The sequence below is a fragment of the Crinia signifera genome, chromosome 19 (genome assembly GCF_055691185.1).
Source record: "Crinia signifera chromosome 19, ASM5569118v1, whole genome shotgun sequence".
NCBI lineage: Eukaryota > Metazoa > Chordata > Amphibia > Anura > Myobatrachidae > Crinia > Crinia signifera.
In genome coordinates this window covers 21,499,969-21,515,379 of record NC_139226.1, presented here as the reverse complement: position 1 = coordinate 21,515,379, position 15,411 = coordinate 21,499,969, and the positions used below count along the sequence as shown (strand labels likewise).

Below are 15,411 nucleotides of genomic sequence, written 5' to 3'. Positions count from 1 at the left end.
TTTGTTATTCTATTCCTAACCCTACCCATAACTAATTTTATCCCAAACATAACCCTAACGGCAACGATAATGCTATCCCAAACCCCAACATTGATCCTGAACGTAATGGTAAACTTAACAACAATAGCAATCTTAACCAGGACAGTGACCCTAACATAACTCTAGAGTTAACCTTAACGCTTGCCCCAGCAATAAACCGTAACGCTAATCCAAAAAGTAACCATTAACTGAATGTTAACCCTAAACCAAGCAGACATGTCTACATCATGCAATGACGGCATTTTCTACAGTATGTCGACATTTCATCAATATTGCCATTTTGCAGGGGTTGTCATATATGATGTCATCATTTTTACCTGTCAACATTATGAATGTTGGAATTCTTTTTTTTTAAATATACTTTTTATTTGGATTTTCAAATATTACATAGCATTTAAACGATCAATAAGATGCGAAATAGTCAAAATAAATATCAACAAAATGATTGTTAAGTTGACAGTGACATCTAAAATATTAAGGATTTTCTCTAATCAGACCTAACAAGGTGCTTATTAATAACATAGATTAAACACACATTAAGCTCAATGCAATAGCTTTGCCTAGGGATAATACAAGTAGGGGGAGTAAGACAGGGAAAGTGGAGGAGGAAGGTGGGGTAAGAGGGGGGAGGGGTCAAGGTAGGCATACATTCAGCTGTTAATATAAGGACAATCAGCAGTTTACATTAATGTGATTAAGACATAATGTAGGCATATTAAAATAGGATTCTATGAAAGGTCGGTGAAAACAGCGGTGAAATGGTGTCATTCTTTTGGGGCACTTCTGTGAGAGAGGTAATGTAATTAGTCCACATCTTAGTTCCTATAAGTCTCGGAGAATCACTACATTTCCCTTATTAATATGTAGTTGCTTTGTCTAGGGACAAACTGCTGATGAAGGAAAATTGCGGTTCAATCCTGCTGTATTAAAGTCATGTGATTCGTAGGCCTTAAGGATAGTAGGGATTGATCAAGGTTTTGCTTCTATGTATGGGCTGACCTTGGACCAGTGATGAGTTTCGAAGTAGCTTAGTATGGTGTGTTTTGAATTATCATCCAAAGGAATTAACAAAATCGTCAAAGATATCAGCCTTCATTGCATAGTAATAGTTGTGTAGATATCGTTTTTCTGTCCTTTTAGGTTCTTAAAAAAAAAAAAGGAAAGTATTTAATATAGAAGCAAACATAAAAAAATGATAACGTATAATAATAGTATAGAATTAATATTCAAATTAAAGTGTCCTAATAACAACATAGAGAGGATCCTTGTTTTAGAAACATAACATGTATATGGAAATATTGGGTTTCAATAAAAACATGGGTACTTGTTTAGTTTCACGGCACCCGATATATCGGATGTGAAATCGGCCAATATATCAGATGCGATATCGGCTGATATATCAATGCGATCCGATGCAATTTATTACCTTTTCATAACCCCACTATCTACTATGCATGGAGTTGATTTTTTATAGTATGGCGAGCGCAGTAATCCGCGTACGCTCGCCGCGCTTCGGGCTTCGGGCTCGGTTGCTCACTGCGTTCGCCACACTATATAAAATCAACTCCATACATAGTCGATAGTGGAGTAATGAACAGGTAAAAAATTGCATCGGATCGCATCAATATATCATCCGATACTGCATCCGATATACCGGGCGATATCACATCCGATATATCGGGCGCCGTGAAACTAAATAAGTACCAAAACATGAAACACCTAAAAAAATATATATTTTGTTGAGCGTGGAAAACCTTTATGGATTTGGATGTGTAATCAGGTACTGACGAGGGTCACATGACAACATTGTACAGTACAATAGATTATCCCCAAAGAAACGTCAGCTATGATAGAGAATAAGAGACTGTTAGGGCAGGACCATCTTCTAACTAGCAGAGATAGATAAGAAGACGAGGGAGACCGATTTATTTTACAGTTTACAAATATTTGTTATTAAATGATTTGACTCCTATAATGGAAATGAATCCTTCAGTTTTATTGTATTCGCCAATATGTATAAAAATATATGTAAGTACAGTACAGTACATGATGTTTGACTACAAGGATTTAACATTGTGCTCTCTAATTTCATTTATTGGAAGTGTTAGAATTTGTACACTGATATTGATATTCTATAATATTAATCATTTATATAAATATATAGTATAAAAGGACTATAATACTGTTCCAATCATTACGACTATATTATACTATATATTGTTTCATTATCTATTTATGCTCTTTTTGCATCAAATTATTTATATTTCCATTATGTTTTTATTGCAAACTCTTTGATATTAATTGTTGCGATTTCATGTTTTGTGAAAAGGTGTATTATTTAGTGAGATATATTTTCTACTATTTGGCCTTATTATGTAAAGATTTACTTGAAATAACAAAGTTTCCCAAATATAACTGAATGATAGAATGTCACTGATTATTAACCAATGGCTGCAGCTCACATGGGCCTCTCCCACCAGCCTGGGTAAGTAGTACCCAGCCTCTGAGCACCCCTCTATATAGGATCAATGGTATTTAGGGCCTTATTCCGATCCATTCACAGCCAGCGTTCATTCACACGGAGACCGATACCTGGCGCATGTGTATACACCGTGTGCGTGCCGTCATGGCGAACAAACTGCAAGCACCCAACATTGTAGGCGGTGGGCAGGGGGGGGGGGGGCATAGGGCGGCAGGCAGGGGTACTCGCCCATGGGAATGCCCAACGGTTCATGTGTGTTCCCATTGAATCACTGGGTGACTTGGGCGCCGGGGGTGGGTAGCACCACATCTTTCAATTGCCACCGATCATCTAAAGATGTGGGAGTTTGCCTCAGGTCTGCGAATGGATGTTTATGTAAAACATCCCTTCGCAAGCCGTGTGAACGTGCACTGCGTGCGACTGGAGGGCGGGTTCTGGTGGACTCGCAAGGGTGCGAATTCGCATCTGAGCAAGTCAACCAGAACAACCCCCTTAATGTAACAAATACATTTCTCTCCTGGATAATTATCCAAATCACCTTCTCTTTTATAGCTTTCCACTTTCTATATATCTTATTTATTATATTCCAAATACTCTCTACAATTATAAATGTAGTTTTTTAGTTTTGCACACATATAAAATCCAACATAAGCATTCTAATATGCAAATAATGATACTAGTTTTACAATTCTTCATATATTTAATTCTGAGCTCCTTTGGAACCATCAGTACTATAATCCCCCCCCCCCCCCCCCCACCCCCCCAGAAAAATTCTGCAGTAAAATGTTTTTACAGAATGTTTACTACATAGAACCCCAGGAAGTGAGCAAGTCGTGTACAAGTGAGTTAGTGTCGCAGCCTCTGGTCTCATCTTACTGTGCTGGGAACAGAATTGAATTTGAACCTGAGCAGACAACTAAAGCGGCCTACACATAGGGCGACGCTGCTGAGCAATCTGAGCAATGTAAATCACTCTGATTGCTCAGCAAGATCGCTCAGCACGCTGCTGCACAGCCATGTATCAGCGCTGTGTGCTGAGCAATCTTTCAGGGCCAGTGTTCTCCGCTAAGAACACTGACAGGAGGTATTACTAGATTTATCCAGCAAGTTGGATATTAATTCCTGGGTGATAACAAGTCAGATCACTTAGAAAAGGCTCTGAAATCGCCCCGTGTGTAGGCCCCATAAGGAAGTATCTCAATGTTGCAAAATCGGGGAGATGGCTACATTGTATTACTAAAGATTCATTGTAATCCAGTCTGAGATGATGCCTGTACATAAGAATATTCACATGATGTATAACACTGGGTAATACTGTAGTAATATGAAATATACAGTATATATATTATCATACCTGATAAGTAGGTTCTGCTCCTTCAGTTTCTTCATGTCCGGGTACTGGAAAACATAAATCACATTCAGGAAAAGTTTGGTATAAGACACCCAGCAGCTATAACAGCTGATAATCAATAATCACCAATAGTCCTAATTAGAGATGTGTGGTTTATTTCTAGAAATCTTTACATCAGTCCTTATATGGGGGGGGGGGGGGGGGGTTTCCCACAATTGTCCTGACCACTGGGTGGAGGGAGTGTGAGTGTAGGGCTTCGGTAATATCCTGACTGGAGGGGGGGGAGTAGGTGCCCACGAATGTACTGACTGCGAAAGGGGGGTTGGTTAGCTGAGCTCCAATATCCTAACCATGGGGGCAGGGGTTCAGGCTCTGGTTATATCCTGACTGCAAGGGGGTGAGGGTCTACAGCAATATCCTGAGGGGGGTAAGGGAGTGGGTACTGTAATATGCTGAACGCAGGTTGGTTTATGGGGGACTGGTAATATCCTGAGTGCAGGGGAGTGGGGCTGACAACCTCCAGTGCTGTGGATTGTTTGATGAAAGGGGGCCCCAAACTGGTGCCTTTCTTAGAGCCCCATGAGGTAAAAATCCGCCTCTGTCCCTGATGATGTATTTTGGATGGCACGGCAGCAAGTTATCCATTATTTGACACATAATATATTTATATATGCACACACCAAACACAAACACACACACAAACACACATAAATACATACATACATACATACATACATACATACATACATACATACATACATACACACACAAATAAAGAGATAAAGAAATCCTGGAATATAAAATGTCTATGATTACAAATCATCATCATTCACCTAATTGTCTTTTCTCAAAGTATCTCTTTAGAAAGCAGAACAGTCCCAGAGAAATCAGGATCAGGATAATGACGTTACCAGCTACAATCCCAGCAATGACTTTAGAATCCACATTCTTGCAATCTAAAACAGAAAAGAGTCATTGCATAAACACAATCACTGTATATAAGGTTATGGTGTGAGAGGTGTAAATTAATCTCAGTTGCCTGGAGACAAGTTGGAGATGGATGCCCCACCCCCAAATATGGTGTGTGTCAACATTCACCTGTGCGTATCATCTCAGAGTCCAGCAGCATTGCTTGCTGCAGCGCAGGCTGAGTGGTACCAGGCAGGAGCCATCCTGTCCTCTATTGCAGGTGTTAGCAGGGCTCCTGGTATAGGTGTGCCCCACATTTGCTGTTTTATATGCAGGTGCCCTTTCAGGGCTTGGAGCCCAGAGGCTGCAGTCTCCATTGCATCTGGGAGTTACGCCCCTGTATGGTGTAGTAGAGAAGCTTCCGCCTGTTATTTTTTTACTAGCGCACTCAGACTCCAGTGCGCATGTTCATATCATGGGAAAAATAGCCACCACACTATTTTCCTGCGATATTTGCAGCCATCTTGCTGCTGAACTCTGCCAATATATTTACTGTTGACCATACACACTTGCTGATATTGTTCACGATACTTCTTCTTCTCTTGAAGCCTGCCCATCTCCACTTCAGGGAGATGGGCAGGGTTAAGGTGGAAGCACGGAGGTGGGGGCGAGCATCAGGGACCACCGCTGAGGTGGTGGGGACCGTCAGGGAGCTCCGTTGCAAGGGACCCAGTAAATGAAAAACTAGAAGAATATAGTCCTCATATAAGCATTTACAATGAAGGAAACACACTGGAACCTGAAACTAAAGGCTGAAGGTAATTACCAAGTCTAGGTGAGAACTAAATGGCATCAGTTTTCATGAGATCTTAAGATTGTGAATACTGCAAGAGTCCAGTTGTGCTGTGCTTATGGTAATACCCACGTCCTCCAGGTAGATCAAAGTAGTGTTCTCCTGCTCGGGCCAACACATTTCAACTATGTACTGTAGTACATACCTGCCTTTTATGCCTTGAAAAAGACTTCAGTACGTAGTTGAAACGCGTTGGCCCGAGACAGTAAAGATATAGATTGCTGTGCAATGTACGAGACATGGGAGACACAGGGTTACATATTGCTCAGTGCACAGTTCCTAGGCAGCCATTTGCAGAGCCATTTTGAACATGCTACTCACAGCAGCAGAGGGGCTTAACAAGCCATCTTCCTCACAGCACACAGCAGAATGAATCCTAAGGCTGTTGGGGGGGGGGAGCAGTGTTTCATGGCCCTGGCTGGAGCTGCAGCTGGGACGGGGGGTGAGAGAGAGCCAGCATGAAGGGAGAGGGGGGTAGTCAGGAAGAGTCCGTGAGTGTGTGAGGGTGGGGGCCAGGAGAAGGAGCTTGGGCCCTCCCTGGGCTGGATTCCACCGTTTCTGGCCTGAGACAGAGCCATACTTCCTCTCCCATGGGTTTCCTCCTCAGGTCATGCTACTGTAGGTGTTCGTGGCCAGGCGTAGTCCTGCTGTCTTGTATGCCAGGGGTGCCGCACCATGCTGCTGGGGGCCGTGGCCTGTGCCGTGGGCCATCCTCCTCCCTTCTGTCTTATCCCTTCTCTGCCTGGGGTCCTCTGGGCCAATGAGGTGGGCCGCAGCATCCTGCTGTTGCCGCTGAGGGGCCGCTGCCTCATCCTGCATGGGGGGGCGCAGCCACATCCTTGCGCCAGGGGCCTCTTCCGACCTCACAACCTCACCTTCTGCCACTCTCTCTGGTGCCCCTTCTCCGCTTCTCTGCTGGGCCAGAATGGGGCTCCAGGGGATGGAAGCCAGGAGCACCGCAAGCGTGCAACCATCTCCAGCCCCCACCGGAAGTCAAGGATGTTAATATGGGATGTTGCCCATAGCAACCAATCTGATTCTACCTATTAGCTTCCAAATAGTGCTTCTATATAATAAGTTGAAGAGAGAGTGTGTGTGTGGGTGTGTGTGTGCGCGTGAGTGCATGTCTGTTGCATTGCGGGCACACACTATAGCACTCAGCAGGGCCGGCGCTAGCCGCTCAGCAGAGCCTGCAAAGCAGGGAGGCGCTGCGCTGGAGAGGCGCCCTCCCTGCCCTGCTCCTTAGTGCTGCTGCTACCGCGCCTGTCAAACTGTATAACAGCGCAAGCAACATCTGCGCTCTTTATTCCGTCCCCCCCATCTTCCGGAGAGCTGAGCAGCTGCCTCTCTCCTACCCTACACACAGGGACCGGCGGCTCCCCCTCTCTGTCATGGATTCATGGCCGTTGCCACCTGTGCACTTTATTCCGCCCCCCCACCGCCAGGTAAAACTGAGCAGCAGCCAGGTCTCTCTCCCTCCCTACAGGCATCGGCGGCTCCCGCATCCGGAATTAACAGTACATGATGCTTGTGTCAGGGATCCCTGAGCCTTCAGCCTGGTGGAATATAGGTAGGCGCCCACTTTACTTTTTAAAGTACAAACACACACACACATATACATCCATAAAGAAAGACAGTGGCATTTACATTAGTTAGTGCAAAAAAAAGATTTTTAGTGTCAAAACATCACCAGAAAACCATTTTGTTTCACTACTGTCTTTCTTTATGGGTGTATTTTATCTTTATTGATGGCACCACGGGCCTGCTACAATGTATTTATTTATATATATATATAGCATTCTGCCATTGAATACACTAGAGGTTACTTCCTGGTCACACACCATTATTTGACCTGGATGTTGATATCTGCCACTGAGTGGGTGTACTCAGTGCAATTGGGACAAAAACTTTGTTTATTTGTATGGGCCAGCCATAACAAGAGCGCTGTTAACTGGTGAAATATATATTCCTGCAAAAAAACTGTTTTCTGTACCCATTCATTTTGAGATACTGCATAAAGTGCACTTGTACCTTTGTCAACCAAGTCATCGAATGCCCCTGATGAAGTCACGTAGTTGACGAAACGCGTTGGGCCAGCTGTTGTATTGGAAAAATTGTACATTACGTTAATGGTTATCTTCAAAATGACTATATGCATTTGTGTATTTTATATGAGCCGAATTGTTAAGGCTTTTATTGAATACATTTTTTAAAAAAGTGAGGAATAAGTTGTGTACCTTCACCTATAAGCGCACTCTGTTCCCTTTTCTTTATCTCTATCTGTCTTAAGTCCCGGCTAACAGGGGACTTTCAGAGTTGCTGCTAGCCACCACTAAGGCGCGGACGGTTAGGTATTCTCCATTTTTTCATATATATATATATATATATATATATATATATATATATATATATATATATATATACTAGCTGACCCGCCTGGCATTGCCCGGGAAAACCTTGGGGTTTCTTTATTTCCAAAATAGCTGAAAAATGTCATCTTACAGTATGCTGTGACAAAGACCTAAGATTGTAATTTGTTATCGATTTTACCATAATGTTAGAATGTGTTTGCATTGATACTCAATGACGGCAATGAGGTGTGGTGTTGTTGTTTGAAACACAACGCTCCTGAGTTGATAACTTGTATGTGTTGATGAATTCCACATCCACTCCTGAGATTTAGCACCTACTGTATGACATATCCTCCAACATCTGAGGGTCAGAAATGGGTACAAAATCAGAAAGGGACGTGGCCACACCTCCATTTCTATACTTTCAATGGTACAGTTTGTAGGGTGTGTAATTACAGGCGCTGAGTGCGTGGGGACTGGGGTGGGCGTTACTTACCGCACCATAATTAATGAAAAATGTAATGTAATGCACCACTGGGAATGGGTGCAATGGGCCAAATTCTTCCCTTCACCCGCCGGGCCAATCCACTGATCCAGCCATCACAATCATCAATGGATGCATTGATAAGGTTTGGAGTGTAAGAAGTTGAACAATAAGACTGAGAAAAAGAATTGCCATGTTATAAAGTGTACAATTTACTCAATAAATCGTGAAAAAAAATGTAAGTGTACATACAGTAGAAGTACAATCAAGAAATGAAAGTAGGATTAAAAAATAAGTTCTGATTCAAACTGATAATTGTTTGGATGGGGTGGAACAAATCTATAGGTGGGGGTATAGATATTGTGGGCATAATTGGTGTTTGTTACACCTACAGGGGGCCCTCAATTGATGGGATTTTCACTACAGTGTCACGATCACAGTGTCACCATAGGGGGATTCCCAATTGGGGTCCAGGTGGTCTTTTAGGGACCCTTTACAATCTTGTACGTCTCTTCTCCTTGAGCTTACGGTCTCCCTTAATGATAGTCAATCACTGAGGGAGACCGTAGGCTCCAGGAGAAGAGACCAACGGGATTGTAAAGGGGTCCCTAAAAGACCACCTGAACCCCAATTGGAAATCCCCCTACGGTGACACTGTAGTGAAAATTTCTCATCAACTGGGGACCCCCTGTAGGTGTACCAAACACCAATTATGCCCACAATATCCATACCCCCTCCACCTATAGATTTGTTTCGCAACCCACCGCCATCCTAACAATTATCAGTTTGAATCAGAATTTATTTTTTAACCCTACATTCATTTCTTGATTGTACTTCTATGTACACATATTTTTTTCACGATTTATTGAGTAAATTGTACACTATAACGTGACAAATCTTCATCTCAGTCTTATTCTTCAACTTCTTACACTCATAACATTCAAACAAATGCATGCAGCGCTCATGCCCATCGACCAAACATTATCTATGAACCAAAAGAGTCTGAGAAACCCTTAAGGCAGAGCAGTGCCTGATATCCAACTGACTAACAGGGTGAGTGCAGTGTACCCACTTTGTATTGATCAATGGGTGCATTGGCCAGGACAAAGATTTCTCAGTGCAACTGGCCAGGGATCGCAGTGACAGGCTGGAGGACTGGAGAGACGGATATGGGGAACAAAGTAGAAACGGTACATTAGGTACAGTTTTTATTTGCCGGTGCAGACTGTTAAATAAACGGCAAATTATTTTTTATGTGTTCTGTGTGTTTGTGTGTGTTGTACTGTTTTTGTGTGTGTTGTAGTGTATGTTGTTGTGTGTGTTGTATGTATCTGTCCAATGCGTAAGTGTGTGAGGTGTGCTACGTATATTCAGTATGTGTGTGTTGTGTCTTTGTGTATATGTGCAATGTTTAAGTGTGTGTTTTGTGTGTGTTGTACTGTTTTTTGGGTGTGTGTGGTGAATGTGGGTGTGTGTTGTGCTGTTAGAGGTATGTTATGTGTGTGTATCTGCCCTATGTGTAAGTGCGTAAGGTGCGCTATGTATAAATCTGTGTGTAGTGTGCTGTGTGTATCTGTGCAATGTTTAAGTGTGTGTGTTCTGTGTATTGTACTGTTTTTGGGTGTGTGTTGTAGTGAATGTGGGTGTGTGTTGTACTGTGAGTGTTGTGTTGTGTGTATCTGCCGAATGTGTAAGTTTGTGAGGTGTGCTACGTATATATGTGTGTGTAGTGTGCTTTGCGTATCCTGGCAATGTTTAAGTGTGTGTTTGTTGTACTGTTTTTGGGTGTGTGTTGTAGTGTGCATGGATTTGTATTGTACTGCATGTGGTGTGTTGTGTGTGTGTGTGTATCTGTCCAATGTGTAAGTGTGTGAGGTGTTCTACGTATAAATGTGTGTGTTGTGTGCTATGTGTGCGTATGTGGTGTACTGTGTGTGCGTGTACAATGTGTGTGTTATGTGTGGTCTATGTATATGCTCAATTATTTCCTAATTGTTTAAAGCCTTCACCATAATGTTAGAATGTGTCTGTCATACTCAATGTCAGCAATGAAATCAGGAGTTGTGTGTAACTTCCTCAGAGGAATTCACACAGACGAAACATGTTGGGAAGCTTTTAATCTACCTCACCTTCTGCACATGAGCTAAGCACTTTATCTTTCTTACTTAATGTTTGACCAATAGACGCCTTTTATTCAGCGTATGCATAGTGTTTTTTAAAAAGAATCCACGGACGTTATTTTTTTTTTTATTCAGATTTTTTTAACTTTTTTTTCTTATAACCCTGAATTTTATTACATGCATTGTGAACTTGTTATCCCTCTTAATGTGTAAACCCCCTCATTGAATAAATTCTTTGTATTATTATATACTAGCTGACCCGCCCGGCGTTGCCCGGGAAAACCTTGGGGTTTCTTTATTTCCAAAATTGCTGAAAAATGTCATCGGTACTCTTTATCTAGATGGGCGCCAGCGATTGAAATCGCGGGCGTCGGGGGTAAAAATCGCGGTCATCGCGGGCATCGCGGGTAAATCGCGGGTACATAAAAATCTGCTACCCGCGATGACCGCGATTTTCCCATAGGGAACAATGTTAAAAAGGCTGATTGAGCGCGATTTTCATGTAAAATGCCTCAATGCCCGCGATTTGGCTATAGGAAACAATGTTAAATGGGCCACAGAGCCCAAATAAGCACAATTAACCCTTAAATGTCCCCCCAAATTTTTAACGCCACCCCACGATCCACGCCAACCCGAAGCGTGACGAGCGCAGCGAGCCCGCGAGGGGCGGCGGTACGCGTCCTCCGACCTTTTCATGCCCTACTATCCACTAGGGCGTGGAGTGAGAATAGAATAGTGTGGCGAGCGTAGCGAGCCACCGAGCCCGAAGCGTGGCGAGCGCAGCGAGCCCCGTGAGGGGACGCGGATACCTTCACAGGTAGACGCGTCCCCTCGCGGGCTTCACAGGTGACCGCGTCGCCACGGACACCTGTGAAGCCCGCGAGGGGACGCGTATAACTGTGAAGGTATCCGCGTCCCCTCGCGGGGCTCGCTGCGCTCGCCACGCTTCGGGCTCGGTGGCTCGCTGCGCTCGCCACACTATTCTATTCTCACTCCACGCCCTAGTGGATAGTAGGGCATGAAAAGGTGGGAGGACGCGTACCGCCGCCCCTCGCGGGCTCGCTGCGCTCTCCACGCTTCGGGTTGGCGTGGATCGTGGGGTGGCGTTAAAAATTTGGGGGGACATTTAAGGGTTAATTGTGCTTATTTGGGCTCTGTGGCCCATTTAACATTGATTCCTATGGCCAAATCGGGTCCATTGAGGCATTTAACAGTAAAATCGTGTCCATCGGGCCTTTTAACATTGATTCCTATGGCAAATCGGGAGCATCGCGTCGCGGGCATCGCGGGTACATTTATGGACGGCCGCGACGCGACCGACGCGATTTCCATGTTTAACATGGGTTTCAATGGGAAATCGCGGGCATCGCGTCGGTCGCGTCGCGGCCAGACATAAATGTACCCGCGATCACCACGACGGGCGCCCTTCTAGGTAAAGAGTACCATGTCATCTTACAGTATGCTGTGACAAAGACCTAAGATTGTAATTTGTTATAGATTCCACCATAATGTTAGAATGTGTTTGCATTAATACTCAATGATGGCAATGAAATCAGGTGTGGTGTTGTTGTTTGAAACACAACGCTCCTGAGTTGATAACTTGTATGTGCTGATGAATTCCACATCCACTCATGATATATAGCACCTATGACATACCCTCCAACATCTGAGGGTCAGAAATCGGTACAAAATCAGAAAGGGACATGTCCACACCTCCATTTCTATACTTTAAATGGTACAGTTTCTAGGGTGTGTAATTACAGGCACTGAGTGCGAAGGGACCGGGGTGGGCGTTACTTACCGCGCCATAATTAATTAAAAATTCACTGCTCCCTGCCACTGCCACTCCCCTCACCGAACCTGCCTGCAGCAGTCTCTGAGGTCTGGGGATCTGTAAAGCACATGCACCGAGCATCTCTACCAAACAGTGGGGCAGCCCCTGAGTGTGGGAGCAGGTCCGCGGGCCTGGCCACATGATGTCATGATGCGACGCACACTATCCGCACCACTGTAATGCACCACTGGGAATGGGTGCAATGGGCCAAATTCTTCCCTACACCCGCCGGGCCAATCCACTGATCCAGCCATCACAATCATCAATGGATGCATTGATAAGGTTTGGAGTTTAAGAAGTTGAAGAATAAGACTGAGAAAAAGAATTGCCATGTTACAAAGTGTACAATTTACTCAATAAATCGTGAAAATAATGTAAGTGTACATAGAAGTACAATCAAGAAATGAAAGTAGGATTAAAAAATAAGTTCTGATTCAAACTGATAATTGTTTGGATGGGTTGGGTTGTGAAACAAATCTATAGGTGGGGGTATGGATATTGTGGGCATAATTGGTGTTTGTTACACCTACAGGGGGCCCTCAATTGATGGGATTTTCACTACAGTGTCACGGTCACAGTGTCACCATAGGGGGATTCCCAATTGGGGTCCAGGTGGTCTTTTAGGGACCCTTTACAATCCTCTAGGTCTCTTCTCCTTGAGCTTACAGTCTCCCTTAATGATAGTCAATCACTAAGGGAGACCGTAGGCTCCAGGAGAAGAGACCAACGGGATTGTAAAGGGGTCCCTAAAAGACCACCTGAAGCCCAATTGGAAATCCCCCTACAGTGACATTGTAGTGAGAATTTCTCATCAACTGGGGACCCCCTGTAGGTGTACCAAACACCAATTATGCCCACAATATCCATACCCCTCCACCTATAGATTTGTTTCGCAACCCACCGCCATCCAAACAATTATCAGTTTGAATCAGAATTTATTTTTTAATCCTACTTTCATTTCTTGATTGTACTGTACTTCTATGTACACATATTTTTTTCACGATTTATTGAGTAAATTGTACACTATAACGTGACAAATCTTTATCTCAGTCTTATTCTTCAACTTCTTACACTCATAACATTCAAACAAATGCATGCAGCGCTCATGCCCATCGACCAAACATTATCTATGAACCAAAAGAGTCTGGGAAACCCTTAAGGCAGAGCAGTGCCTAATATCCAACTGACTAACAGGGTGAGTGCAGTGTACCCACTTTGTATTGATCAATGGGTGCATTGGCCAGGACAAAGCTTTCTCAGTGCAACTGGCCAGGGAGAACAGTGACAGGCTGGAGGACTGGAGAGACGGATATGGGGCATAAAGTAGAAATGGTACATTAGGTACAGTTTTTATTTGCCGGTACAGACGGTTAAATAAACTGCAAATTATTTTTTATGTGTTCTGTGTGTTTGTGTGTGTTGTACTGTTTTTGTGTGTGTTGTAGTGTATGTGGTTGTGTGTGTTGTATTGTATGTATCTGTCCAATGCGTAAGTGTGTGAGGTGTGCTACGTATATACATTATGTGTGTGTTGTGTCTTTGTGTATCTGTGCAATGTTTAAGTGTGTGTTTTGTGTGTGTCGTACTGTTTTTTGGGTGTGTGTGGTGAATGTGGGTGTGTGTTGTGCTGTTAGAGGTATGTTATGTAAGGTGTGCTATGTATAAATCTGTGTGTGTGTAGTGTGCTGTGTGTATCTGTGCAATGTGTGTTTTGTGTATTGTACTGTTTTTGGGTGCGTGTTGTAGTGAATGTGTGTTGTACTGTGAGTGTTGTGTTGTGTGTATCTGCCGAATGTGTACGTTTGTGATGTGTGCTACGTATATATGTGTGTGTAGTGTGCTTTGCGTAACCTGGCAATGTTTAAGTGTGTGTGTTCTGTGTGTTTGTTGTACTGTTTTTGGGTGTGTGTTGTAGTGTGTATGGATTTGTATTGTACTGCATGTGGTGTGTTGTGCGTGTGTGTGTATCTGTCCAATGTGTGTGTGAGGTGCTCTACGTATAAATGTGTGTGTTGTGTGCTATGTGTGTGTATGTGGTGTACTGTGTGTGTGCGTGTGTACAATGTGTATGTGTGTGTGTGTTAGGGTTACCACCTAGTCCCTTTAATTCCGGACACATATTAATTACACAGGTTCTGTGGCTGGCTGACTTCCAGACTCCACTTCACCTGATTTTAAACTGCCACAGAACCTGTGTAACTAACATGTGTCCGGAATTAAAGGGACTAGGTGGTAACCCTAGTGTGTGTGTGTGTGTGTGTGTGTGTGTGTTGTGTGGTCTATGTATATCCTCAATTATTTCCTAATTGTTTAAAGCCTTCACCATTATGTTAGAATGTGTCATTCATACTCAGTGACAGCAATGAAATCAGGTGTGGAGTTGTTCCTTCGCAAACGGTTTCCCAGATCATCGATCTTTTCCCCAGAACATCAATGAAGGAAAATTACAACTTGGTGTTTTTTAAATTTCTAAGTAAAATTTCCCAAAAACGGCTTCGAGGTGCACACCACCGGGTCCAGAGGTATCTTGTTGCTGAATTTGGTGTCTCTGAGTGCCACGGTGTGTCCGCAATGCGACGGACACGCACACACACACACACACCCGCACACAGACTCTTCAACTTATTATATAGATTTATTCATAGTCCTAATTTATAACAAAAGTCGCCGAGTTCAGAGAGTAACCCTCACCATATCCTACCTCTCTTAGACGGCCCACCACCGTTTTTTCTCAAAAATTGAGCTGACACCCCGACTTTTTAGGGGGTATTTTTGTTATTTGGGACAACCCACTACACATTTTTTCGCACTGTCTTTTTATATCTTGGCGCTAAATCCCTTCTCTTTTTTATCCACATATAAATATATATATATATATATATATATATATATATTTATACGTCAGCTATATGCCCACTAGTGTATACAGCTCTCACGTTTAATGTGGCTCCCCCTTTGTCACTGGATATGCAATCCCTTGTCGCCACC

The 15,411-nt window shown here is 43.4% G+C and overlaps 1 protein-coding gene across 1 annotated transcript in view; it reads right to left on the bottom strand.

Moving 5' to 3' along the window:
• Positions 1-457: 457 nt before the first annotated feature.
• The window catches only part of LOC146041468 (sialic acid-binding Ig-like lectin 13), a 76,156-nt gene continuing 61,202 nt past the window's right edge, over positions 458-15,411 (bottom strand). Inside the window, exons 7-10 of the mRNA XM_083161444.1 lie at positions 7,666-7,731; positions 4,706-4,828; positions 3,876-3,919; positions 458-1,182 (exon numbers count right to left, since the gene is read on the bottom strand). Coding sequence (XP_083017570.1) covers positions 1,132-1,182; positions 3,876-3,919; positions 4,706-4,828; positions 7,666-7,731 — 284 coding nt within the window. The 3' untranslated portion in view covers positions 458-1,131. The remainder of the gene's footprint in view (positions 1,183-3,875; positions 3,920-4,705; positions 4,829-7,665; positions 7,732-15,411) is intronic.